This window comes from Equus przewalskii, chromosome 27 (assembly GCF_037783145.1).
Source record: "Equus przewalskii isolate Varuska chromosome 27, EquPr2, whole genome shotgun sequence".
Lineage (NCBI taxonomy): Eukaryota > Metazoa > Chordata > Mammalia > Perissodactyla > Equidae > Equus > Equus przewalskii.
The window spans coordinates 41448465-41474335 of record NC_091857.1 but is presented as its reverse complement, the minus strand read 5'-3'; the positions used below and the strand labels follow the sequence as shown (position 1 = coordinate 41474335).

Genomic DNA, 25871 nt, shown 5'->3' with positions numbered 1-25871 from the left:
TGATGGCTCCAAGGGCCTAGGCACCAACTGAGGGTGACCCCACAAAGCACATGGAAGCGCGGCCGCTCGACACAGAATGCTGAGCTGGTGTGGGGCAGCAGGCTGTGAATCCCGACTTCTACTCAAAAACAAACTGGAACATGTTCCAAAATGAAATGAGCATAAAGCGTTTTAGAGGGAATGCTCATTAAAGGATGGACCATCTAACTAGAACCCAGAGGGGAAGTAAGAGACTTCACATCGGGTACTCTCCACATCACTGATGTTCCCTATCCTATTAAAGAAGTGTTTTAAAAAGCTTAATAACTTACGATATTAAGTTTAAAACTGTACAAAACAGTGAAACCCCAGCCCGATTTCACAGTGTACATGTGTTCTGACTTGAAGTTCTACGGATCCTAAATGGGCCCCAGGCCAGCATGAGCTTCAGACTCATTTCTCTACATCATGAGCCACCCAATGGAAACTGCATCCTCCCTGCCCAGCAGAGAAAGAAGGAAGGTCATTAAAATTAAAAGAAAAAGAGTAGAAGAGAAAGAAAAGAAATTCAGTCTCCTTCAGAGAACACTTAACTCCCTCTGGTCCAGCCCCAGGGCTCGGCCACTCACTGCCTGGTGAGGGCTTCCTGCAGGCTCCAGGGACACCCCAGCTCCCCCAGCACGCCCCAGCTCTCTGAACACAGAAGCTGAGACACCTGTGGGCCTGCAGAGTGAATGAGGCCCACCTGTGGGTCACTGCCATGGCCGTTGGGGGTTGTGGTCAGCTTCCTGCTGCCCACACCCTGTTCTGACTCTTCATCACAGAAAGCCTCTTTAACCCCAGGGGACCCATCCCTGGGAGCTGACCTCTACACGAGGGTACAGACGGGCCCCGTGCTCCTGTGGCTTGTCCAGTGCCTCCTGGCACCTCAGGAACCGCTGGTTCAGTGTCTGCAGCTGGCGGCTGAGGCGGGCACACTGCACTCGGAGCCGCTGCAGCTCAGGGGGCTCGTCCGCAGCAGCCAGGGGCTGCTGTTCCAGGGCACGGCGGAAGCGGGTTAAGGCCGACAGGATGTTCTGCAGCTCAGTGGAGTAGGCAGACTTCTGTTTGTTCATGGCCTCAATTTCTAAATCTCTTTCCACAATCTTCACTTCTTTTGCTTTTAGAGCAGCTTCAAACTCTCGGATCTGGGAGGCCAGGCGCTGGACCTCGGCCTCCCTGCGGGCCGTGCCATGCCTCAGCTCCACCAGCTGCCCTGCGGCAGCCTCCTGAGCACCCCGCAGGCGCTGCTGCAGGGCCTCCAGGGCCTGGCCATGCCTGCGCTCCTGCTCAGCAAGCAGCTGGCTCAGGGCCTCCTTGGCAGCCAGCGCGGCTTGGAGCTCACCCTCCAGCGCCGCATGGGCCTCGGCCCCCTCAGCCTGGAGGCAGAGCAGCCCCCGCTCCAGCTCACTCTGCAGGTCTTCGGCACGGCAGTCACTGACTTCATGCACCGCAAGTCCCCCGAGGGAGAGCTCTCTCTGCAGTTTCTCGATGACTTCATGGAGCTGCTCAATTTCTTCTGCCTTATCCTTCTGTAATCGTTCCTGATTCTCTTGCAAATTCTCAATAATGGATTTCAGCTCCTCGATTTCAGAACTTCTGCTATACATAACCTGAAAAACACATTTCAGAGGCAAATTAAGTCTAACAACTTCAGAATTTCCCTCTTTCAACTTACAGTTAAGCCTGAATTCATTCTTACAGAAGTGGAGAGACTTCACAGCTCGAAAAACAAAACTGTGGGAAGAAACTAACAACGTCACCCAAAGACATTTAAAATTTGAAAAACACCCAAATGCGGCACCGTGACTACTTCAAGCTCATCGAACAGTCGGACAGCACCACCTCCCACTGCTGCTTTGCTACTTGCTCTGACCCTTCAGTCAAGGCTGCGTCCCACCGCTGTTAGGACCACAACCCTTGGCCGCCAAAATACAGAAGCAGCTCTAACTTGGCCACTTCTCAATCAATGACACCTACACACTCATGTGCTACCACCTTCTAAACGTGCGTTTTGTTACCATCTAAACAACTTTGATTTGTTTGATTTTCCTAAAGGGAGCATTTAGATTTTAGGTATCATTCTAACACTAGAATAAGAATGAAAGTGAGAAAATCAGGCTAGAGAATGTGTGTTAATGAGGAATGTGAGTGAGCACATTTCCACACTGTTTGCACGGAGACGTGGGGACATCGTTTCTGTCGCCTCGACCACCCTGTGCTGAGCACTGTGCCACACCAGCCAACTAAGAACGCTTTTACTTGTGCTATTTATCTAATCTTCAACAATTTTAAGGTGAGAAATGTTATTATTCCTATATCAAAGATGGAACAATTGAAACTTAAATATTAAATATCTTGCCAAGACCACAAAGACAGTAAATGGAAAATCAGGATTGAAATCTATGTCAATATGGCTCCCAACTCCATTCTCTTAAGATCACATCACTGATAGTGACCAAAAAATAAAAATTCTAACCAATTTGTGTTCTAGTTAACAAGCTTCAACCAATTTGTTATAGTCTAATATTTTGCTTCCAAAAAATTGAGGGTTTCACAATTCTTGGTTTCACTAGTATTACTTAACACTTACTTTAAATTCACATTCAAATCTGGCCCGTAGTGAAAATGAAAACAAGAAAACTGATTAATTTTTGGTTTTGGTTTGGATACTATCAGTCATACATTGACACACATTTACTATGTCTGAATGCCATATTACAAAGTTAGCAAAAGAATGTCTCAGCATGAAGTGAGACCCTCACACCCAGCTGCAGTTTGCACCCCCAATGCTGTGTGCACACAGACCCATGTCCCCCTACTCACAGAAAAGTTAAGGAAGTTTTAGGGATAATTCTGATGGTGTATAATTTGTGCTTATTCATGTAATGCACTAATTACACTGAGATGAAAAGGTACACAGTACAAAGCAGCCACACTCACAACACAAATATTACACTTAAAATATTACAGCCAGGGAGCTGGCCCGGTGGCACAGTGGCTAAGTGTACACGTTCCACTTCAGCAGCCTGGGGCTCGCCAGTTCGGATCACTGGTGAGGACATGGCACCACTTGGCAGGCCATGCTGTGGTAGGCATCCCACATATGAAGTAGAGGAAGATGAGCACAGACGTTAGCTCAGGGCCAGTCTTTCTCAGCAAAAGAAGAGGATTGGTGGCAGATGTTAGCTCAGGGTTAACCTTCCTCAAAAAAAAAAAAAATTACAGCCAGCATATGAAGCTGGCTTTAAAATGTAAAACACCACAACCTAAAATAAGCCCTCTGAGACATAGCGCAACCAGAGCAGGCGAGGAGGCAGAGGAGCAACAACAGGCAAGGGTGCCAGGAGGAGGAGGATGGCAGCGCAGGCAGGGCCAAAAAGCAGCAGACATGCAGGCCCAGCACACAGGGCACCGTCTCCCTGAGCGTGTGTGGTGGCCCTTTAGACACGGAACAGCGTGGAAGAGATCAGGCCTGAGCACTCCCACCAAGGGCAGCCAAGACGGCCCCCCTGACCCAGAAGTGGTGTCTCAGAGGGCGTCTCTCCCTTGGTGGTGTTGTTCTGTGAGGCATCATGAGGTGGGGCTGAAATCACCCAGGAGGGGCCGTGGAGCTCCAAGACGGGTGTGCAGACGGACACTCCTCAGAACCCACCTTGCAAAACCTAACAGCCACACCCAACCCGCCTGCAGGTCCAGGACACCTTGCAGGGGACTCAGACATGACAGAGGCCCCCAGATGGGGGAGTTTCCGTCTCTCCGTCTGTGTCCTGGAGCAACGCAGCCGGATAAGGCCCGGGAGAAGGGGCCAGGGCAGCTGGAGCCACAGAGAAGGACAGAGAAGGACAGAGAAGCAGGGAAGGAAATCCCGAACCCTGTGTGTCAGCTCCGCCCACATCCTGGGCCAATCCGGGCACTCTCTCTGCAGGCAGGACAGAGTGCATACTTGAGTCTAACCAAGACAACTATCATTGAAACAAAGCCTCAACGCTCTTCAGAAGCAAGAGTCCCCACAACATAATTGGCAGGATATCAAGAATGCAAACGAAAATTAATCTACACACAAAAAAATCAGCAACATGTGGTCAATTCTTAACAAAAAAAAGACAACCAATGGCAACCAATCCAGAGATGACAAAAAAGCTGGAACGAGCTAACACGGGTGTTAAAGCCTACGCCACAGCTGTGTTCAGGACGTAAAGACAAGAATGCTCATGATAAACAAAAAGAGAGGAAGTCAGGCAGAGAAAACTATGAAAAGAAACCAAAATTCCAGAACTAAAAATTACAATGTATGAAATTTAGGGATTCACTCAATGGGCTTAAGAAAACCCTGGATATGACAGCGAGTCCATTATCCCATAAGAGGAAAAGAAAAGAATTATAAAAAATGCACACAGCCTCAAACACCCATAGGACAATGTAAAAGGTATAGCATATTGTAACTGGAGCTCCAAAACAGAGTGTGAGGCAGAAAAAACACCTCAAAAAATAAATTTCCAATAATGAAATAATTTGAACAGCCCTACACCTAGTAAGGAAATTTACTCCATAATTAAAAAAAAGAACTTGCTAGGTCCAGCTGGTTTCACTCAAAAATTCTACTCAACATTTAAAGAATAAATAATACCAATTCTATACAACCTCTTCCAGAAAATAGTCAAGGGAACAATTCATTCAGTGAAACCAATATTACTCTGATACCAAAACCAGACAGAATTCACCAGAAAAGGGGAGACGAATACAGATAAACAGATTCTTAACAAAATACTAGTAAACAGAACACAGCAAATATAAAAAGAACTATACACCGTGACCAGGTGGGGTTTATTCCAGGGACTCAAAGCTGGTTTAATATTTGAAAATCCATCAATGTAATATGCCTAATTATTAATAGGACAAAGAAGAAAAATCACATGATCCTATCAACTGCTAAAAAACAAAAGTTGATTTGGCAAAATTCAATACCATTCTTGATAAAAACTCAGAAAACAAGGAGTAGGGAAGAACTTCCTTAACTTGATAAGGAATATCATTTTTAAAACCTACAGCTAATATCACACTTAATAGTGAAAGCCAGAATGTTTTCCCTTAAGATCTGAAACAAGGCAAAAATGTCCACTGCTATTCAACATAGTACTGGAAGTCCGAACTCAAAAGGCAAGAAAAGGATATAAAAACCGTACAGAATGGAAAAGTAGAAATTAAACTGTCCCTATTTGCAGATGATATTACAGTCTACATAGAAAATTCCATGGAATAAACAAAAAAAGCTCCTAGATTTAATTAGTGAATTTAGCAAAGTCACAGGATACAAGGTTAATATTTTAAAAAATCTATTGCATTTCTATATACTAGCAATGAACAAGTAGAATTCAAAATTTTCTTTTCTTTTGAGGAAGATTAGCCCTGAGCTCACATCTGCCACCAATCCTCCTCTTTTTGCTGAGGAAGACTGACCCCTAAGCTAACATCCGTGCCCACCTTCCTCTACTTTATATATGGGACGCCTATCACAGCATGGCTTGCCAAGTGGTGCCATGTCAGCACACGGGATCCAAACTGGCGAACCCCAGGGCACCGAAGTGGAACGTGCGAACTTAACCACTGTGCCACCAGGCTGGCCCCAAAACATACTATTTTTAAATTAAATAAACATATCATTTAGGACAGCACCACAACAAAAATATGTAGATATAAATCTAACAAAACACATGCAGGATACATAAGTTGAAAACAATACACCACCAATGAAAGAAATCCAAGACGACAAATAAATGGAGAGTTACACCACGTTCACGGATTGGAAGACTCAATATTGTCAAGATGTTAATTCTTTCATGATCAATCTAGACTCAATGCAATCCAAATCAAAATGCCAGCAAGATTCTTCTGTAGATATCACTTTGTTGATTCTACAATTATATGGAAAGCCAAAGGAACTAGAAGAACCAAAACAATTTTGTAAACAGAAGAAGTTGGATGATTTACATTATCTGACTTCAAGACTTACTGAAAAGCTACAGAAATAGTGTGGTATTAGTAAAGAGAGAGAAACCTAGATCAATAAAACTGAATAGAGTTCAGAAATAGATCCAAACAAATATGGAGAAGATTTTCTCCACAGATTTCTCCAAAGATTTTCAATGGAGAAAAGATTACTGTTTGAACAAACAGTGCTGGAACAATTACACACCCATGTGCCAAAAAATACAGTGCAGGGGGCTGGCCCCGTGGCCGAGTGGTTAAGTTCGCGCGCTCCGCTGCAGGCGGCCCAGTGTTTCGTTGGTTCGAATCCTGGGCGCGGACATGGCACTGCTCATCAGACCACGCTGAGGCAGCGTCCCACATGCCACAACTAGAAGGACCCACAACGAAGAATATACAACTATGTACCGGGGGGCTTTGGGGAGAAAAAGGAAAAAATAAAATCTTAAAAAAAAAAAAACAAATTATAAAAAAAAAAAAAAAAAAAAAAAAAATACAGTGCATCATAGACTTGAATACCAAGCAAAACTATGAAATTTCTAAGAGAAAACATATGAGAAAATCTTTGTGATCTGGGATTAGGTAAAGAGCTCTCAGATACAAATCCAAAAGGATATCCATTTAAAAAATTAATAAATTGAACTTCATCAAAACTAAAAGGTTTTGCTCTGTGAAAAACACTGTTAAAGAGAATAAAGAGACAGCTGCAGTGGGTGAAAATATCTGCAGATCATATATCAAAAAAACACGTTCAGGGGCCAGTGCCATGGCCAAGTGGTTAAGTTCACACACTCCACTTCAGCGGCCCAGGGTTTTGCCAGTTCAGATCCTAGGTGCAGACATGGCACCACTCATCAGGCCATTCTGAGGCAGTGTCCCACATGCCACAACCAGAGGCACTCACAACTAGAAGATACAACTACGTACTGGGAGGCTTTGGGAAGAAGAAGAAGGAAAAAACAAAAAGATTGGCAACAGATGTTAGCTTAGGTACCAATCTTAAAAAACAAAACAAACAAATAAACAAAACCATACTCAGAAGATACGAGGAATTCCCAAAACTCAGTATGAAAATGAACAATCCAACTTTTAAAAAATTAGCAAAGGATTTGAATAAACATTTTGCCACAATATGTATGGCAAAATAGCCTATAAAAAGATGCTCAGGATCATTAGTCATTAAGAAAATGTGAATTAAACCCCAAGAGTATATACCACTACACACCTACTAAAATGGCTAAAACAAGTAAGACTGACCGTACCACGTGCTGGTGAAGACGTGATTGACTGGAGCCCTCAGGCACTGCTGGCGGTGCGTGGTAAAATGGTAGAGCAACTTTGGAAACAGTTTGACAGCTTCTTTTAAGGTTAAACACATACTTACATATGAATCAGCCACTCTACTCCTAGGTATTTACCCCATAGAAATGAAAATTTATTTTCACACAAAAACCTGTACATGGAGGTTTACAGCAGCTCAATTCATAATTGCCAAAACCTGGAAACAACCAAAGATCCATCAATGAGTGAACGGATAAACCAGCCATGGAACATCTTTATAACACCGCTCAGCAATAAAAGGAACGAATCACTGATAGGTGCAACAGAGATGAACTGCAAACACATGGTGCTGAGTGACTTGACAGAGTGTTCTGGAAAAGGCAAACTACAGGGCTGAAGAACACACTGTGGCTGCCACGCTGGGAGTGGGGATGGTGACCACAAGGGCAGCACAGGAGAGTTTCTGAGTGAAGGACTGTTCCATAGCTTGATTGCAGTCGTGATTACAGGACTTAATGCATATTTCCAAACTCACAGAACTGTCCAAAAAAAGTGAATTTTACCGTATGTATGTTTTTTAAAAACCGAAAAATTTACAGGTAATAAATGGTTATATTAAAAAATAAGACCTGTCTAAAATCAGTGACCTAAGGGTCTACCCAAAGAAGCTGGAAAAAGAGCAAAATAAACCCAAGGTAAGTAGAAGGAATCAGGGAATAAATATAAGACAAACCAAACAGACAGAAAAAACTGAGAAAACTAGCAAAACCAAAATCTGGTTTTTGAAAACATCAACAAAAGTGATAAACCCCTAGCTAGAGAGACTTCAAGAAAAAAAGAAACCACAAATTCACCAATCCGGAATGAAAAAATGGTCATCAATGCAGAATTTAAGATAGTCAATGAGTTAGTAAGGAAATGGGAATTTCCTAAGGAATAATAAGGAAAAGACTATGAACTTCACTCCAAGAAATTTGACAAGTTAGATGAAATAGATAAATTATTTTCTTTTTTGGAGGAAGATTGGCCCTGAGCTACCATCTGTGCTAATCCTCCTCTACGTTATGTGGGATGCCGTCATAGCATGGCTTGACAAGCAATGCTAGGTCTGCACCTGGGATCCCAACCTGTGAACGTGGGGCTGACAAAGCAGAGCACACAAACTTAACCACTATGCCACTGGGCCAGCCCCAATAAATTCTTTGAAAAATACAACTTATCAAAACTAACACAAGATGAAAGAGAAATCCAAATACCTCTATATTAAGTAAATTCATTCTCAAAAACCTCCTACTTAAGTAACCTTCACAGCCAGACAGTTTCACTGTTGATTCTATTAAAACATTTAAAGAAAAAAAAAATCACATCTATGTTAAATAACCTCTTTCAGAAAATGGAGACAGTGGGAAAACTTCCAACACATTTCATAAGACCAGCAAAACCTTCATACCAAAACCTGATAAAATATTACCAAAGAAGAAAATTACAGACCAATATCACTCATGAATACAGATGCAAAAACCACTGACAAAATACCAGCACATCAAATCCAACAACATATTAAAAGGGTTGCACATCACCACAAGTCGGTTTATCCCAGGAATGCAAGGTTGGTTTAACCTTCAAAAACCAGTGTAATTAACCCTGTTAGTAGAATTGAAGAGAAAAATAATATAACTAATTCAAAAGATGTAAAAGAAGCAAACTAGAAATAGAAAAGAACGTCCTCAACCTGATAAAAGACATCTATGAAAAACCTACAGCTAACATCATACTTAATGGTGAAACACTCAATACCTTCCCCAAGATCAAGAACAAAGGACAACTGCTATCACCTATTTTATTAACATTGTCCTGGAAGTGCTAGACATTGTGACAAGGAAGAAAAAGAATTAAAAGAAAAGATTGGAAAGAAACAAAACTGGGTCTATTTGCAGACAGTGTATCTTACACACAGAAGGCCCCAGGAATCTATAAACACACTCCTAGTATCCATCAACTTAGCAAGGTAACAGGACACAACATTAGTATACAAAAATTATATATCTACAAATACATCTACGTATGTACGTATGTACACTCACGGCAAACAACTGGATGATGAAATTTTTTTTAAAGCCCACTTACAATAGTGCAACAAACCTAAAATACTTAGGAATACATTTAACAAAAGATGTTCAAGACTTCTTCATTGAAAACTACAGAATAAGGGGAAAAATAAATGATAAAATTAAAGAAAGAACACTAACCCAGGTGTCGGAATAGACAAAGAAGGAAGGAACAACAGATGTTGAGAATAAGGTGTTAGGATGTCAAGGAGCTGCTGGAGAACGAAGTACAGAAAAGAAATAACGATAGCCATATTGACAGAGGTCTTAACAACGAGCAATGGGGACAGAAGAGTTCAGTTTTCCCAACAAACCTGAAAGATACTATGATTCCAGGAAATGAAAATCTTCACTGACATAAAATAAGGGTAGAAAATATATCAAAATGTGGTTTCCTTCAAAGAATTAGAAACCTAACAAAAGTTATTCCTACAAGTGAAATTTTAGTTGTATTTATTACATCAAAGCAAAGATATCGTCCATACATTCAAAAAACATTAGAAGTAGAATTACAGAAAACAAAGGATGTACAGATTTGCACATATCTAGAAATGAACAAAAATCTCAAAAGAAAATATTTCGAATTGTGTTTATATAGCTCTCTATTCTTAGTGAAACTAAAATATTTTCCTTATCACAAAAACTATCTTTAATATTTATAATATTTTAGTATGTAAAATTATACTCACATGGCCAATTCTGGAACACTAAGGAACAGTAACAGATACAACCTCCTTTAAATAATTAGTCACTGGTTTTAAGGGTATTCCTCAAAGTAACAAAAAGGATATCTTTAAGTTCTGCCAAACATATAAGATACCAACACAGATCATTAATATCCCAACAGCCTCTGTCACTGCAAAGTTTGGAGACATGAAAATCTACAGATAAAACTTCTCCTTTTCACCCCACCAGCCCCCCACCATCCTTACCTCCAAAATTAATGAAAAAACCATTATCAACTGTATATAATGACATAGTTTACTGCCATCCCAAAGGCCCCCCGGGGTCCCCAGATCACAGTGACAAACTACCAAGAACTCAATGCACAAGACGCAGTTAAGGCCAAAGGCACAAGCCTGGACTGCATCCAGCGTCGGGAGGCCTACCTCACTGAGAGCGCCAGTTCCCATCCCAGCCAGCTGTGCCTCAAGCTGCTCACTCACACACTTTATCTCCCTTTCTTTGTTGTGTAGAAATGCCTGTGGAGATGATAACAACAAAGCCAAAGCAGCATTACTACAGGAAACAGTCCCGGCCCTGCAGACGTGGAATATCCTAATTAAATAAGCCGGAGTTCTAAATACCAATACTTGATTTGAAAATGTTTTTCTACTAAAGTCTTTCTTTTTAAAATGACATATTAGAGTTTGACTTTAGAAAATTAATCACTGCATTTCTCCAGGCAATTTGTTTCAAAGCAATGGCTGAAGAGTAATTAAAGTGTGCTCTTATCTACGTCTCACCTGTTAATTAAGGACAGACTCCCACCGAAAGGACGACTAGTGACTAGATTGCCTCAGAACTCTACTTTCACTGAAGACATTTTAAAGCCATACAGCTGCACCCTTTGTCGAATTGGATCCCTTGAATTTCTTTCAATGCTGTTAGTTCACTCATCCAACAACTGTCAGTTTGGCACCATAGACAGTGACTCTAAACTCATATATTTCACAGCCATCTTTTAAGGTTAGGACTTCTTTACAACTTTATCAACTCCACTATACAGAGGTTATTTTTCTTTTTGCTTCAAAAGCACAGTTGAATTAAGATAATAGAGAAGATTTAAAACTGGATTTTTTATCATCTTACTTGCAGGAAGGATGACAATGAGCAACTATTTACTAGAAATCACTTCTAGAATGGGGTGCCCCTGTAAAAGCCAAAAGCAGGTACCACTGCTCCAAAGCTATAATTTCTTTCCTGGCAGTTTCCGTTGCTAGGCAAGTGCCTTTCCTGTACTGGGCCCCAACAAGCATCCTTTCAAAAGCCTAACTGCTGGTGCCACACGCAAGCACAGAGCACGGTGTGCAGGTGGACATGGAAGAGCTCCACCATCAAGGGGACTCCATGCTCCACTCTTGATTCCCAGAAAGCTCTCCCACTGAACACTTCCTAGCACAGCCCCAGCTGCCAATCTTAGTGCAGAAGTCAGGCACTTGCCGAAATCACCTGCCTGCACAGGGTCCTCCTTCTGTCTCCAGACAGAAGGCTTGCGCAGGCCTGGGAAGGTCCAAGGCCCCAGTCCCTCGGCTGCAGCTCTTACACAAGCAACACAATCTTAGGTGTCAGGGTGGGTCCTCTTAGTTTACCTTCAAATTGGCATTCTCTTCTTGAAGTTCTCTGACGCTGGCCGCACTATGGTTGTTCTGCATGTCTAATTTCAAGGTCAGATGTAGTACTTCCTCATTTTTACTTACTAAGTCATCTTTAACCTTTTCTAGTTGTTCTTTTAAGTCCAAAATCTTTCATTAAAACAAAAGAAGGTAGGTATTAAAAGTTATCTAATATTGCAATTAATAATTATTAAAATCACTTTGAAAGATTTAAAAGTACATGCCAAAAAGTTAACATACTATAACCCACATAAAAACATTAAAATTACAAAGAATATACAGTAAATGCATCATCTGAAGTGCAGTGGACGCTGTCAGCAGACCCTCTGAGCAGAGGAGGAAAGGGCCCGTGCCCGCCCTCCCTTACCTCGGTCTCACGCTGCAGGAGCACCCTCTGCACTGCCTCTGACTGGACTTCTGGACCCTCGGGACAGCTGCCTGCAGAAGGCAAGGGGCATTTGCCCTCATCTAGTTTAGACTGCAAAGTGGACACCAGTAGCAAGTTACTCATCTGCTGTTCCTGCAATGCCTCTTTATCCTGTTTAAGACAAAAAATGCGATTTCAGGCAAGTATTTCAGGAATCAGGGGCCTCAAACGTCTGTTTGTTACAGGGTAAATCATCCTCAGCTCTTCCTGGAGCACACCCCCCACACACATGCATGGACCAGACCAGACATATGACCCACAGACCAGCCATGCTCCAGAGCAGAGCCACCTGGGGAAGGACGCAGTCCCAAACAGAGGGCCACAGCCTGTGCCCGTGACTGCACCACAAGGAATTTATCCTCAGTAATTATTCAACAAGGCACAAAAATAGTCTCTAGACTATTAAAATAGGCTCTAGCCGTTTTTAAAAAATTGGAAAGAACTTGCCAAAGAAGGGAGCAATGGCTGACAATACATCTATACAAGGAATATTTGTAAACATTAAAAATTCTTCAAAGAGATGTTATCTTAAAGTAACAGTCAGGTACATCTTAACATTTTACTTTGTCATCATTATCATAAGGTATATGATGCAAATAAAATTGGTACACAACGTGGAAATAAGTGACATTTCAATGTCCTTGAGTTTGATAAAATTATTATCAGAAAATCAGAGAAGATCAACTGGAAAACAGTTGAGAGGTGGAGGTCTGTAGTAAGTTAATAGGGCATAAAATTAAAATAAACAAATCAGTATCATTGTCTATATTTAATTATGATTTAGAAATCACAATGAAATCAAAGATCTTATTTATAAGTTAATAAAGCAGTTGAACAAATCTTAAAAACAAAAAGTCCTTGGGGCCAGCCCCGTGGCCGACTGGTTACGTTTGTGTGCTCCGCTTCAGCAGCCCAGGGTTTCACTGGTTCGGATCCTGGGCATGGACATAGATAGCACTGCTCATCGGGCCATGCTGAGGCAGCGTCTAACATGCCACGACTACAAGGACCCACAACTAAAAATACACAACTATGTAAGTGGGCTTTGGGGAGAAAAAGGAAAAATAAAATCTTCAAAAAAAAAAAAAGTCCTCAAAGAATATTTGACATGGATAAAATGGTCACAATATATTAAGAGGGGAAGAAAAAGGCATACAAAGCTATATATATGGTCCAACTTTGTGGAGGGAAAAAAGGCATTTTCTATACCCCTGGCACCTAATAAGCTCAGTAAATGTTTGCTGAGGGAAACAGTAAGGGAGGGAGAGAGGGACGGATGGACAGACGAGGCAGTCCCAAGCTGAGCTATCCCCCACAAGCCCAGGAAGTGGCTGGACCAGAGGCATGACTCCCCTCCAGGCAGGTGACACAAGCTGCCTGGGCCTCTCCCCAATGTCCTTCCCAAGAGAGTAAACCTGTCTTCAAGAAAGAGCTTTGACTTCATTAAATGGTTCTCACCAGCATTTTCAAGAACCAAACACACCTGGTAAAAACTCTCCAAGATTTGTCTTAAGGTCAAATCTGTGATTCTAAAGTAAAATTTCTCCTAAGACTCACTTTTCAAGTAATTCTTAACTCCCAGCGACATGAAATGGAACCTTAAGAGTTGAATTCCTTTTGACTAAATGCTCAAAAGGAGGGACAAGTGCTCATGGGAAGCGGTGGAGGGCAGGAGAATCAGATGACCCCACTCACGCTCAGCTCTCCCACCTCAGCTTAAACTTCCAGAGACAACAAAACCCCTGTATGCCACAGATGCGTAACTGCAAACTACAGTATGAAAACTATCACTGGACGTAAATTCCTGAACTCAAAAATTAAAATAATTCTAACTAGCTCCAAGTCAAGTACCTAATGAAATAAGTTTTTCAACATAAAACCTTAAATATTTACTTTATGAAATTACTAAGGATAAGTTTAGAGTACTTGAGAGATACTGGAGTGCCATAAAAATTGATATAAAATGCTACTAATGTGATATTGTGACTTATAACAAGAAATGCAGTCAAATGTCACTTATCAAAGGGGATGTGTTCTGAGAAATGTGTCATCAGGCAATTCTGTCATTGTATGAACATCACAGAGTGATTCACACAAACCTAGATGATAGAGCTCACTACACACCTAGGCTACATGGTGCTAATCTTACAGGATCGCCATGGCCTGTGGGGTCTGTTGCTGACCAAATGTCACTATGCAGCATGTGATGTGTTTGTTTGGGCCTCGTCTGATCCCTGGCTCACAGCTCCTAAACACCTTGGAAGTTCCTGAGTGATAAGTGATAAGGCTGTCTTGATATTCGTAACAAGCCCCTTCCAGCCACACCTGAGCTGAGGTAAGTTTTGGAAAGCCCCTAGGTCACCTAAGGAAGAGGACGGGTCAACAGGGGACCCAACCATGTGTTTGGAGGGTTGCACTTCTCAGTGCCACCCCAACCTCAGGGAAGAGACAGGGGTTGCAGGTTGAATCAGTCACCAATGACCAAAGATTTAATCAATCATGCCTATGTAACGGAACCTCCATAAAAACCCAACAGGATGGGGTTCGGGCAGCTTCTGGGTTGGCAAACACGTGGAGGTGCTGGGAGGGTGGTGCTCCCAGAGCGTGAAGCTCTGAGCCCTTCCCACATCCCTTGCCCTGTGCATCTCTTCCACCTGGCTGTTCCTGAGTTTTGTCCTTTAATAATAAACCAGCGATCTAGTAAGTAAAATGTTTCTCTGGGTTCTGTGAGCTCTTTTGCAAGTTAATTGAACCCGAGGAGGGGGTTGCAGGACCTCTGACTTATCCATCCTGGACTGGTGACTGACATCTGAAGTGGGGCTGAGCCCCTGCCCTGTGGGATCTGACGCCATCTCCAGATAGATGGTGTCAGAATTGAGTGAAGCTGAAGGACCCCCAGCCGGGGTCTACTGAGAAATGGAAACCTCTTGGTGTGGGGACCTCTCCCATCTGGTGACCACAGGCATCAGGAGTCCAGTGAGGTGGTGCTGCAGCGGAGGGCTGACAGCACAGAGACACGCAGAGCGTCACTCCTTCGAGTAAATAAAAGCAGAGGTCAGAATGAACTCTGCTGCCCACTGGTCTGGGGTCCTGGCTCCTACGTAGTCTTCCTGGTGCAGCCAACGGCACAAGTGAAAGGAAGAAGAGAAAGCTCCGCCCACCTGCCCACCGGCTCAGAGCAGTCAGGGCAACGTGGCAACAAGTGCCCCATCGACCAGAGACCCCTGTGGACGCCAACGAGACAGAGGGTGTTTACTTGCTGTAACTCTTTCACAGTTTTCCTCTGCTTCTCCAGCTCTTCCTGGAGCTGGATTACTTGTCTTCTGGTGTTGGCATTTGTCTCCTCGAGACGTTTAATTTCCTCTTCCTGGATCAACACTTGTCTATCTGCCAGTTCTTTCTTTATAACCAATTCATTAAGTCCATCTGACTTCTCTCTCAATTTTTCTTGTAACAATTCAACCTAAAACAACAAAAAATGCTTGAGAAATACAATAGTTAAAAAAACAAAATTACCTTCCAAATAAAGTACACAATACAACTGAGAGAAAACTGATCTATGTGGTTTTGACCTAGGCTGCACAATGACGCCTAGGGAGAGAATGTGATAAACTGTATTAGCAAGGACATCCCCTCAACAAAAAGACACACAGAATAATAATATGGTACAACATGTGTCAGTAAAATAAAGTTGATTTTGATAGTAAGGGATGGAATGCTACTCAGCAATGAAAAAGAATCAACTACAGACACAGCAACAACCTGGAAGAATCTCCAGAAAGTCAGTCCCAAAAGCTCACACAACGTATGGTCCACTTGTGTAACAGTATGGGAATAACAAACCCGTAGAGCAGAGGACAAGCTGGGCGAGGGGGAAGGCAGCCTGGGGGACCGGTGGGGAGGGACTCGTCTCATCTGTCTGCACATCCACATCAGGCCCTGATCTGGGGCTGAGTTCTGCAGGTTGTCACCACGGGGGAGCTGGGTTAAGGGGACACAGGATCTCTCTGGGTCTTATTTCTCACAACTGCAAATCAATCCACAATTATCTCAAAATAATTTTTAAAAAAGAATAAGGAAATCAACTACAGCTACTTCAGACAGGAGGAAGGAGACAGTTCCAGCCCCAACCAGAAGGAAGCAAGAAAAAACAGCAAAAAGCAGGACCAGGTGCCCAACCCCTCCCCAGTGGCCATGCAGAGGGCAGGCTAGGGGGCAGCACCAACACTCGAGGGACAGCACAGATAGGCACACCCTACCTCCTCATCCAGCTGTGCCCGCTGCCGTTTCATGTGCATGGAAAGAAAAAGTTTCAAAAGATAAAGCTTAAAAACGTTGTAGACAACAACGGCTCCCCCACAGCATGCAGGACAGTAGGCTGACTTACATGGCTGTCATGCGGGCCCCGGGGCTGCGGCCTGGCCACCTGTCGGAGCTGCTCCTCCAGCCTCTGAATCTCCTGCTGGAAGTCCTCACGCTCCTGCTCCCGCTCGACGGCCTGCTCCTGTCACGAGAGGCAGTCTGTTTGTATCATCTCTCAGAAGCACTCATGGAGGCACAGCGCCTCCCTGGGGCACCACCTCCCTTGGAAGAGAACAAGTGAAGGGCACATAGTCGAGAGGGGAAGGAGCCTGGTCTGGCGCTAACTGCCACTACGCCTTTCACGCTGCAGCCAGGGCTTCCATTCCACACGCATGTCCACTGCCCGGAAGCGTGGGCTCCTTCATCACGTCTGCTTATGAGATGGGGCTAAAGGAAGAGGAACGGCTCTTCAGATGTAATGCAGGGGAGGCTTCTGAGCACTGACAGAAGACAAGACACAGAAAGAGCAGACAGCACAGGTCCAAGGGAGGCAGCAGGGGCTAGAGGCACTGCCCAGACAGCACCCAGCACTGGGCACACGGTGCCTACAGTCAACCATTATGGACTTCCCCCAGACCGCAGAGAGCAGCGCATGCCAGGAGACTCAGAAGGGCGCTACCTCAGACTCACATGTCATGGAACACTCACAAGATGTGAAAGGGCACCGAGAGACAGTGGTAACATGATGGCTCTCTGCACGCGAGTCTAACATGCAGCACAGATGCCTGCGACCTGGAAAGAAGTTCCTGCCATAAAGACGACTTCCAGTGACACAAATGAACCCTTACATCCATGAACTGCCGCTGGCTGCGCAAATGCTTGTCCAGAGAACCCATCTGCTGCCTCAGGGCGGAGAGCTCCTCGGCCTGCTGGGCGCACACACGATGCCTAGAGAGCTGCTCCTCCAGTTCAGCCTCCAGAACCTTCATCTGGGAGAGCAGAGCTGAGCGGTCTTTCTCAAACTGTCTCCTGGTCTCTGACTGCTCCTTGGTTAGATACTCCACTTCCTTCTGAAGAGCTACAGGTGCAAAGAAAACAGGAGGAAAGTCCCACGGCTCAGGGCACGGTGCTTGTGTTACAGCAGAAACATGACACGTGAGTTTCCTAACAGCGACGCCTGCACAGCAGACACGACAGTGCCGCCTGGAAAAGAGCAGACAGCAGCCTCCCTGGCATCCCAGGACCAGGTCCTGGTGGGGACAGGAGCACAGGCTCCCTGAAGCTTGCAGACTCCGGCTCAGGGAGAGAGCATGGCTCTTCCCTTCCCACTACTTCTCTCCCTCAGGGAGGGACAGGGCCAAGGCCACACAGCACTGCAGAGGACGGGACGTGCATCCAGCAAGCCAGGCGAGTCTGTGTCCTGTCAGATGCCGAGCCCACCAGCTAACACAGCCACAAGTGAGCCAAACAGCCGCTGCAAATAAAGTCAAGTACTGTTACCAAAATTTTAAAAAAACACATCTTTTAAATGAAAATTGGAAAAAATAAATTTTAAGACCAAGAAAAATACATCTTGGTATTCCCAAATGACGTATCAGGTAATTTTCTAGGAATTACGCCTTCACATGTATTCTCCAACACGGAAACATGAACAGAACTTGGTGCCTCCCGAGGAAGCAGGAGCTTGATGTGGCAGCTCCTGGCAGGTGTGCTGACTAAAGGCACTCACCACGAGCCGGGGCTGTGTCAGATGAAAGGGTCAAGCCATCAGTAAACCAAATGCCAGCCTAAAATTAACCGGGCGATGAGCCACAATCCAAGTGGGAACTACAAACTGATAAGCCCTCTGAGTCCCCAATGCTCAAACTATCCAAAAACAGAAACATTAAGTTCCTAAGTTTTTGTTTACACTTCACCAGCTTTCAAATCTTAATTATCTTAGTTTACAAAAATGTGACAATCTTTTATGACAAATTATCATCACCACTGATATAGCATTCTCAATAAATTTTCAAGATAGTATGTCACCAATTATGATAAATCAGCTGTAAACGTGCAGTTAGAACGATGTTGTTCACAGACCTTGCACATGAGATGGGGCTCACACATTCCTGCTGTGACAGGCAGTGCTGCCCAGGGTCCACCCAGGCAACACCATCATGAGGCCAAGCGTCGGAGGACAGGCCCCTGGCTGGCAGCACAGGCACCTGCACGCAGGCAGGATGGAGAGGAAGGTGTCAGTGCAGCTGTTCAGGCCATGCTGAGGGACAACCGCAAAGTGGGGCCAGCACAGGAACACCTCCTGGGCCCCAAGCTCCTTCCTCGAGACCATCAGGCCCCCAGGGTCCCCAGCCCAAGGACACTGCAGCCACCACAAGACACGGGTTCCTGCAAAGCAGCGTGCATTGCAGCTCTGCACCTACGAGGGCCTCACCAGAGAGAGGCTCACTGCTTTATGCACAGACAGACGAGGACAGTGGCCAGTTCCTTCAATAGCTTGCCACAAAAGCACTGAAGTATTTTTCTCTTCAGTAAAAAAAAATTTTTTTTTTTTTTTTGGCGAGGAACGTTGCCACTGAGCTAACATCCGTGCCAATCTTCCTTTTTTTGACTTGAGGAAGATTGTCACCAAGCTAATATCTGTGCCCATCTTCCTCTACTTTGTATGTGGGACACTGCCACAGCATGGCTTCATGAGTGGTGCGTAGGTCCATGCCCAGGATCCAAACCCGCAAACCCAGGGCAATGGAAGTGGAACGTGTGATTTTAACCACTGCACCACCAGGCTGGCCCCTCTTCAGTACAATTTTGTAAAATCTGGAGCAAACACACAGCATATATCACACAGAAATCACTCGTCTGTTTTTACAAACCTGAGTCCTTGTGTGCTAGAGTGACGGGAACATCTATAAATGAAAATACACAGCATTTTCAGAGATGAAAACAGAAGAAGGTATGACCTAGAACATGCAAGTTAGAGATAGGAAGAGAGAGAATGTCAGCAGGATTCCAGGAGCGTCTTTTGGCCTCAGACAACACCTAGCACCACACGTTTCCATAATGCCACTGCCGTGGTCTGAATGTCTGTGTCCCCCAAACGCACATATTGAATTCTTAACCCCAGACATGATGGTGCTAGGAGGCGGGGCCCTTGGGAGGTGCTCAGGAGCCTCATGAGGAGGTTCGTGCCCTCCAGATGAGACCACAGAGGCTCCCTGCCCCTGTGCACATGAGGACATGGCGAGAAGATGCTGTCCGACCCAGGCAGCACTCTCCTGGGGGAGACCACGCGGCGCCCTGAGCATGAGGCTCCAGGCTCTAGGACCATGAGCAACGAGCATCTGTTGTTTACACCCAACCTGTGTCATTTCACTACAGCAGCTCGGACGGACTAACACAGCCGCTGTGCGCTGTGTCGCAGGAGGTCCCAGCTTTCGGGGCTCAGGTGCTGATTTTCAAAGGAGACACAGAAAAGCACCCAAGACGGACACAGTGCCCTGAAGGCTGCCTTGAAGCAGCCCCCAGCTGACGGGAGCCACGCAGGCGAGGAGGGCTGAGCTCCCCATGAGGCGCCACGACCTCCTGGAACTCCTGGAAAGTTGGTCAATGTTCACAAGGACCCACAGCAGAATCAGGACCAAGTGGCCCCCCGGACTGCACCTGGGGGAGCCCGTGGTCAGGGAAGGTCAAGTGTGGTGCTGGCGGGCAGCATCTCACACAGCTCACCCAGGGGAACCTGCAGTGTGGCAGTGCACACGAGACCCCAAACAGGAACACAGAAATTGCACGGCGGACTGAAGGGAAGGAACAGAGATCACTGAGGGTTTAACAAGGCAAAAATGAAAGCAATCCGAGAGGACCCCAGAGAAAGCACAAGAATTTCCTGGTGACAAAACAAAGTGAAGGAGGAAAGACTGGGTCCAGGAAGGGCTCCATGAGTCTGTCCCCCATTCCTGGTTAGGCTCCCACTTCTGCCGAGGTGCTCTGGCCACACAGGTGGGCCAGGCCTCACTGCAGGGGCGAACCAGAGACACAGAAGTGAAGGGGCGGTCACAGCCTCGGGACAATGCAGAGGAGGAGCCAGGCCCAGGTGTGGCAGAGCCCCAGGAGATGGACACAGACGCCACCACCGAATGGCAGGGCCAAGGGCCACTGGGTCCAGGCCTGGCTGAGGGAAGCCACTTGGCTCCTGGGCTAAGACGAGGCTGTTCCACGGCACAGGGCTGTGTGGCTGCTCAGCAGGTCCCACCACTGTGTGTCTCCCACAGGGTCCCCACTCTACAGTCCCAACACCCAGGAAGAGGAGAACAGGCTGCAGGAGCCTCATGAAGAGGTTTGTGCCCTCCAGATGAGACCACAGAGGCTCCCTGCCCCTGTGCACACGAGGACATGGCGAGAAGATGCTGTCTGATGCAGGCAGCACTCTCCTGGGGGAGACCATGTGGTGCCCTGAGCTTGGGCCTCCAGGCTCTAGGACCATGAGCAATGAGCATCTGTTGTTTACTCAAGGAAGTAAAAACAGGTCTTGGTGGATGAAGTGTGGGCCCAGCCACCCAGCGGAGGAACATGGACTGTCACATGGGCTGGGGTGCTACCTCTGAGGACAGGGCAAAAGGGCTGCACAAGGAAGCTCCGTCCCACTGGGAGTTCCAGAGGACAGGAAAGCGTGGGTACAGAAGAAAGAATGACTGAGAAATCCCCGTCAGACCTGAGACGGAACAGGACGGCATGGGAAACCCACCCTGGACATATCACAGTGACACGTAAGAACATCAGAGCAAACAGATTCCTAAAAACACCTGCCAGGAAACAAGGCATCTCCACAGAAACATCGGATGTGAGGAAACGGTGGTTTATGGCCTCAAAGCGTTAAAGGAAAAGACATCAAATCTAGAATCATATCTTTCCAGCTACGTCATTTAAGGATGAGGGTAAAGTAAGGAAAACTTCAGGTACTCAAGGTCCACGAAAGTCCCCACAGCCCCTCTTGAGGGCAAGGATGCAGGGAGAAAACACTCACAACCCACTGCCATTTGGGCAGCAATCTGCATGTGACGTGGGACACACAGAGCACACGTACTCGAGTCCACACACATGTTCACACACATGCTCACACACACTCACGTGTTCACAGAGTTCACGTGTGTCTTCACAACTTGCTCACAGGGATGTGCTCACACACAAACATGGACAAAAGCCTCACCTGACACCAGTTTGGCTGGGGCTGAGCAGAGACAGGAGGGAGGAAAAGCAGAGAGCAGGTTTCAGCCAGTGAATGGAGGACACTGGCCTGAATGCAGAAGAAGCAAGCGCAGAAGGACACCTGGATGCACAACCGTACAATCAGCGGAGGAAGGTCCTTCTCGGAGAGCAGAGAGCAGGTCCAGGGAGGCACAGTGAAAAAGGAAACACCAGCAGAGAGCAGGGCAGATGCAAGAAGATGTGGCTTGGCAAATAAAACTTGGCTAACATGGGGCTGGCCCAGTGGCACAGAGGTTGACTTCATGCGCTCCGCTTTGGTGACCCGGGATTCACAGGTTCAGATCCCAGGCACGGTTCAACACATTCCTTGTCAAGCCATGCTGTGGCAGCATCCCACATAAAATAGAGAAAGATTGGCAAGAATGTTAGCCCAGGGCCAATCTTCCTCAAAAATAAAATAAAATAAAATAAAAGAGATAAATAAATAAATAAAACTTGGCTAATGGAACAAAGATACCTAAGTCAGCTTTTTAAAAAGTTATTAATATCCATAAGAGTCTCAAAGAAAAGCATGGAAAAAAACTGAAAATAAAGGGGTGAAAAAAGCAAGCCAAGTTAGTATTTCTAACAGAAATTTACACCAAAAAAAGGGAAATAGACAGAGCCAGCCCTGATGGCCTGGTGGTTAAACTTCAGTGCACTCTGCTTTGGTGGCGCAGGTTCAGTTCCCAGTTGTAGAACCACACCACTCGTCTCTCAGTAGCCATGCTGTGGCGGCAGCTCACAGAGAAGAACTAGAAGAATTTACAACTATACACAACTATGTACTGGGCCTGTGGGGGCGAGAGAGAAAAAAATGAAGGAAAAGGAGAAAGATTGGCAACAGATGTTAGTGTAGGGTGAATCTTCCCTTGCAAAAAAACCAAAAAAATGGAAAAGGACAGAGCAACATCACAAACCTCACAAAGAGCCAAGCAAGAGATCAAGTCTGGCAACAACAAGCAGACAGTTCAGAGTGCCCCATGTGGACAGCACTGAGAAACCAGGCTACAAATCACCCTTTGCTTAAAGAAATCGCAGCCCTGTTGGAGCCGAACGTGACACAAGAGCCCCACATCAGTGAGCTCGAAGAACTAAGATGCCCAGAAATAGCAAAGACGGGCAAAACTCAAATAGAGGACGAGAAGATGGAAAGCTGATTGTTTATCAATGAGAAAAACTAAAAAGAAGAAAGTATTGGGGGAAGAAAAACGAGTTTCTTGAATCAATCAGGGTGGTAAATAATGACCAAAGTTCTGGCACAAAGCACAGCCTTCTGAGCGTGTGAACGGCCTCCAGGGATGGGCAGGGCGCAGTGGGGGTGGCGGGCGCCTTGCAGGTGGGGACGCGAGGGCAAGGGTGCAACACACAGTTCTGGCAAAGCCTGACCCCATGTGTAACTGCTTCCTGCAGACCTGCCGCCGAGGACACTGCACCTGCAGCCAGTGTGCGAAGCTTAGGTTTAGACTTGAATTTTAAATATTTTTAAATCTAAAATATCTAAGAATCCGAGCTATAATGAAATCCTTTTGTTAAAACTCCATGCTTTCCTAGTTAAGAATAACATTAGGCACTTTGTGTTATTTTAAGCAGACTTTTCAAGTAGCCTCATTTTTCATGGTCTTGGCTGCTTGTCCCAAACAGGCTCCTGCTCCCAGAAGCGATCTGCCCTCATGGAGACGTGTGGACACTGAGTGGCCATGCCAACCAGGACAACCAGCCTCTTCCAGGAGCAGCAAACAGGTGACACTCCACGGCCCTCGCACGCCCTCCCCGAGCCACACGATGGAGGCTCTCTGAAGACTGCTCCCGTCTTCTGCCCGTTGTACCCTCTGGAAGGGTTGAGCTTCCACGAAAGCCTGCAGCTGCTGCCCACGCGCCTGCCCTCCATGGCTCCGGCCTCCACCCCCTGGAACTGGCATTTCTTACCGGCTTCTCTCTCTTCTGCCCCGGTGGCTAAGGCCTCCTTTTGGCTCCACAGGGTGGCATTTTCCTCCCTCAGCTCCGCCTGCTGCTGGGTCACCCACTGGAGCTGCTCCCTCAGGCTCTCCAGCTCCACAACGAGGCCCTGCTCAGATGCCTCCTTACGGCCCAGCGCCTCCTGCAAGCTGGCCTTCTCCACCTTGAACCCCTCGAGGATGCCTGAGGAGATGGGGAGAGACGCAGCTGCGGAGGCCCCACTTGAGCAGAAGGAGCAGTCAAATGATGGGTGCCCCAGGTGCTGTCCTTCTAGGAACAGGACAGGGGCGTGACCACCCAGCTCTCAGCCCCACAGCTGATGTCCCACTGCTGGCCCAGTGAGATGCAGGAGCCACCAGACACCCCCACACCACACCCATGCACACCCCTCAGGCCACATGCCCCACACACACAAGGCCACTGTGAGCGCCAGACGCAGGAGCAGGGGCATGGGGGCAGGCAGAGATGAGACTTCCTGGGGCGTCCTCTGCCCATAGCTGTGATGGGAAGATGAACGTTCCCATCGCACTGCATGACGGCACACTCTCAGGTGGTCGGCTCACAGAGGAGTGGGAGATAAGCGCCAAGGGATGGGTGCCACCCGCCGGCCCGTCTTCTGCAGCACTGACTCCCCACAGCTCCGGGGTGCCTCCAAGGCGGTTAGTTTCTCTGAGGAAAGTCACCGGAGCCTCACACCCCGGCCGGCTGCTCACCCTCCGCCTTGTGCAGCTCCAGCACCAGACGAGCTCTGGCCGCGTTCTCCTCCTCCAGGCGCTCCAGTAACTCCTGGTGCTTTCTGACAACCTGCGCCGTCTCCTCGTTCTTACAGCTGAATTCCTTCTCAAACAGAGAGTGCATCTGACGTGCTTCCTCCAGCTGTTAAAATACATTTGAAAATTGAAACTGTGTATCAAAAATAACCAAAATTTGTATCAATACCATCAGAACTCTACTTGCATAGAATCCTGGTGAAATGATAAATATTCCACACAAAACAACAACTTCAATATTCAATATTTTATCAATTACTAAATAAACTTGCTAATTTAACAAATTTTCAACCAAGAAAACTTCTGCACACACAGACATGTATACAGCACTGCACAGAACACTCATGTGCTTATGAACTATTGATGTCACATGTGTGAAGGAGAGGGTACATTTCAGAGGACACGTGACAGGAAGCTGACCATCAAGAACCTGGACCCTGGGCAGGGATGCGCCACCTTGCGCTCTGCAGGTAGAGAAGCTACAGGAGAGGCCGCAGGGTGGAAGGGCACCTTGGGCTGGTCACCACACTAGGCAGGAGCCCTGACACGTCCCCACTGCCTGAGACCTTCCCCCGGCCCAGGTCCCAATCTTGCCCTCCTCCTGGCATCCAGGTCCAGTCTGAGGCTCCCAGGCCATCCACAGGCTGGGGGCCTAGATTAATCTCTGAATCCAAAATGCCCATACCAGGTTATCCCAACAGACCATCAGCACCCAGGGTGGGCCTCCCTCAGCCTCCCGCTGTACTTCATGCAGCTCTGGCCTTCTCCAGACGCAGACTCTAAGGAAATCTCCTGGTTTTACCTTGAAAGCAGCCCCCGAGGCCACCTCTCCTCATGCCCCACCCTGGGCCACCTCCCCCACCCTCTGACCTCTCCGGACACCTGTTCCAACCACCTGGCCACTTCCCACCCCTTCTCGCTGCCCCATGGATGACTCTAACCTGATCAGGGCCCCTCACACCCCTGCTGCTGCCCTGTGCCTACTCCTCACCTCCCACGGGACTCTGCTTTGCTCGTCCCCCTCCCCCAAAACCTGCCTTGCTTTCCCTCCCACAGGCCCTGCGTTCCTCCTGGCTGTGGGACCAGCCAGCCGCTCTGAAGAACACACTCCGTGGAGCAGGACTTCTAAGGAACGGGACACGCTGAGAGCACACATGGGCCCAGGACAGACCAGCGCACTCGCTCAGACATGTCTCCAGGGCCACAGGCTGGGCTAGACCTGCAGACACGGTGCCCACCCACAAGAGGCTCACATGTGATGTCTGTTTCCCTTTTATGACACTGGAGGGACAATCAAAAACACCTGATTACTCATCAGACGCTGCCCAAATCTGTCTACTTTTTGAGAAAAGAAGGGAGGGCGCAAAGGGAAGAAAACGGCAGCCGGGAGGAACCAGAAAGAGAAACCAGGTTTCAATACTGTTGCTCTATGCACCTTCAC

The 25871-nt window shown here is 46.5% G+C and overlaps 1 protein-coding gene across 39 annotated transcripts in view; it reads right to left on the bottom strand.

The window, feature by feature from the left end:
* Positions 1–25871, bottom strand: part of PCNT (pericentrin) — a 142253-nt gene that overhangs the window by 39211 nt on the left and 77171 nt on the right. For 17 of the 39 annotated variants that reach the window (XM_070598017.1, XM_070598031.1, XM_070598019.1 and 14 more), the window contains 11 exons: positions 24374–24536; positions 23631–23843; positions 19334–19366; positions 17309–17538; positions 16546–16662; positions 16418–16438; positions 15415–15621; positions 12099–12269; positions 11708–11860; positions 10505–10597; positions 846–1631 (listed from right to left, as the gene is read on the bottom strand). In XM_070598017.1, coding sequence (XP_070454118.1) covers positions 846–1631; positions 10505–10597; positions 11708–11860; positions 12099–12269; positions 15415–15621; positions 16418–16438; positions 16546–16662; positions 17309–17538; positions 19334–19366; positions 23631–23843; positions 24374–24536 — 2187 coding nt within the window. The remainder of the gene's footprint in view (positions 1–845; positions 1632–10504; positions 10598–11707; positions 11861–12098; positions 12270–15414; positions 15622–16417; positions 16439–16545; positions 16663–17308; positions 17539–19333; positions 19367–23630; positions 23844–24373; positions 24537–25871) is intronic. The other 22 variants (XM_070598020.1, XM_070598035.1, XM_070598021.1 and 19 more) reach the window with 3 other exon arrangements.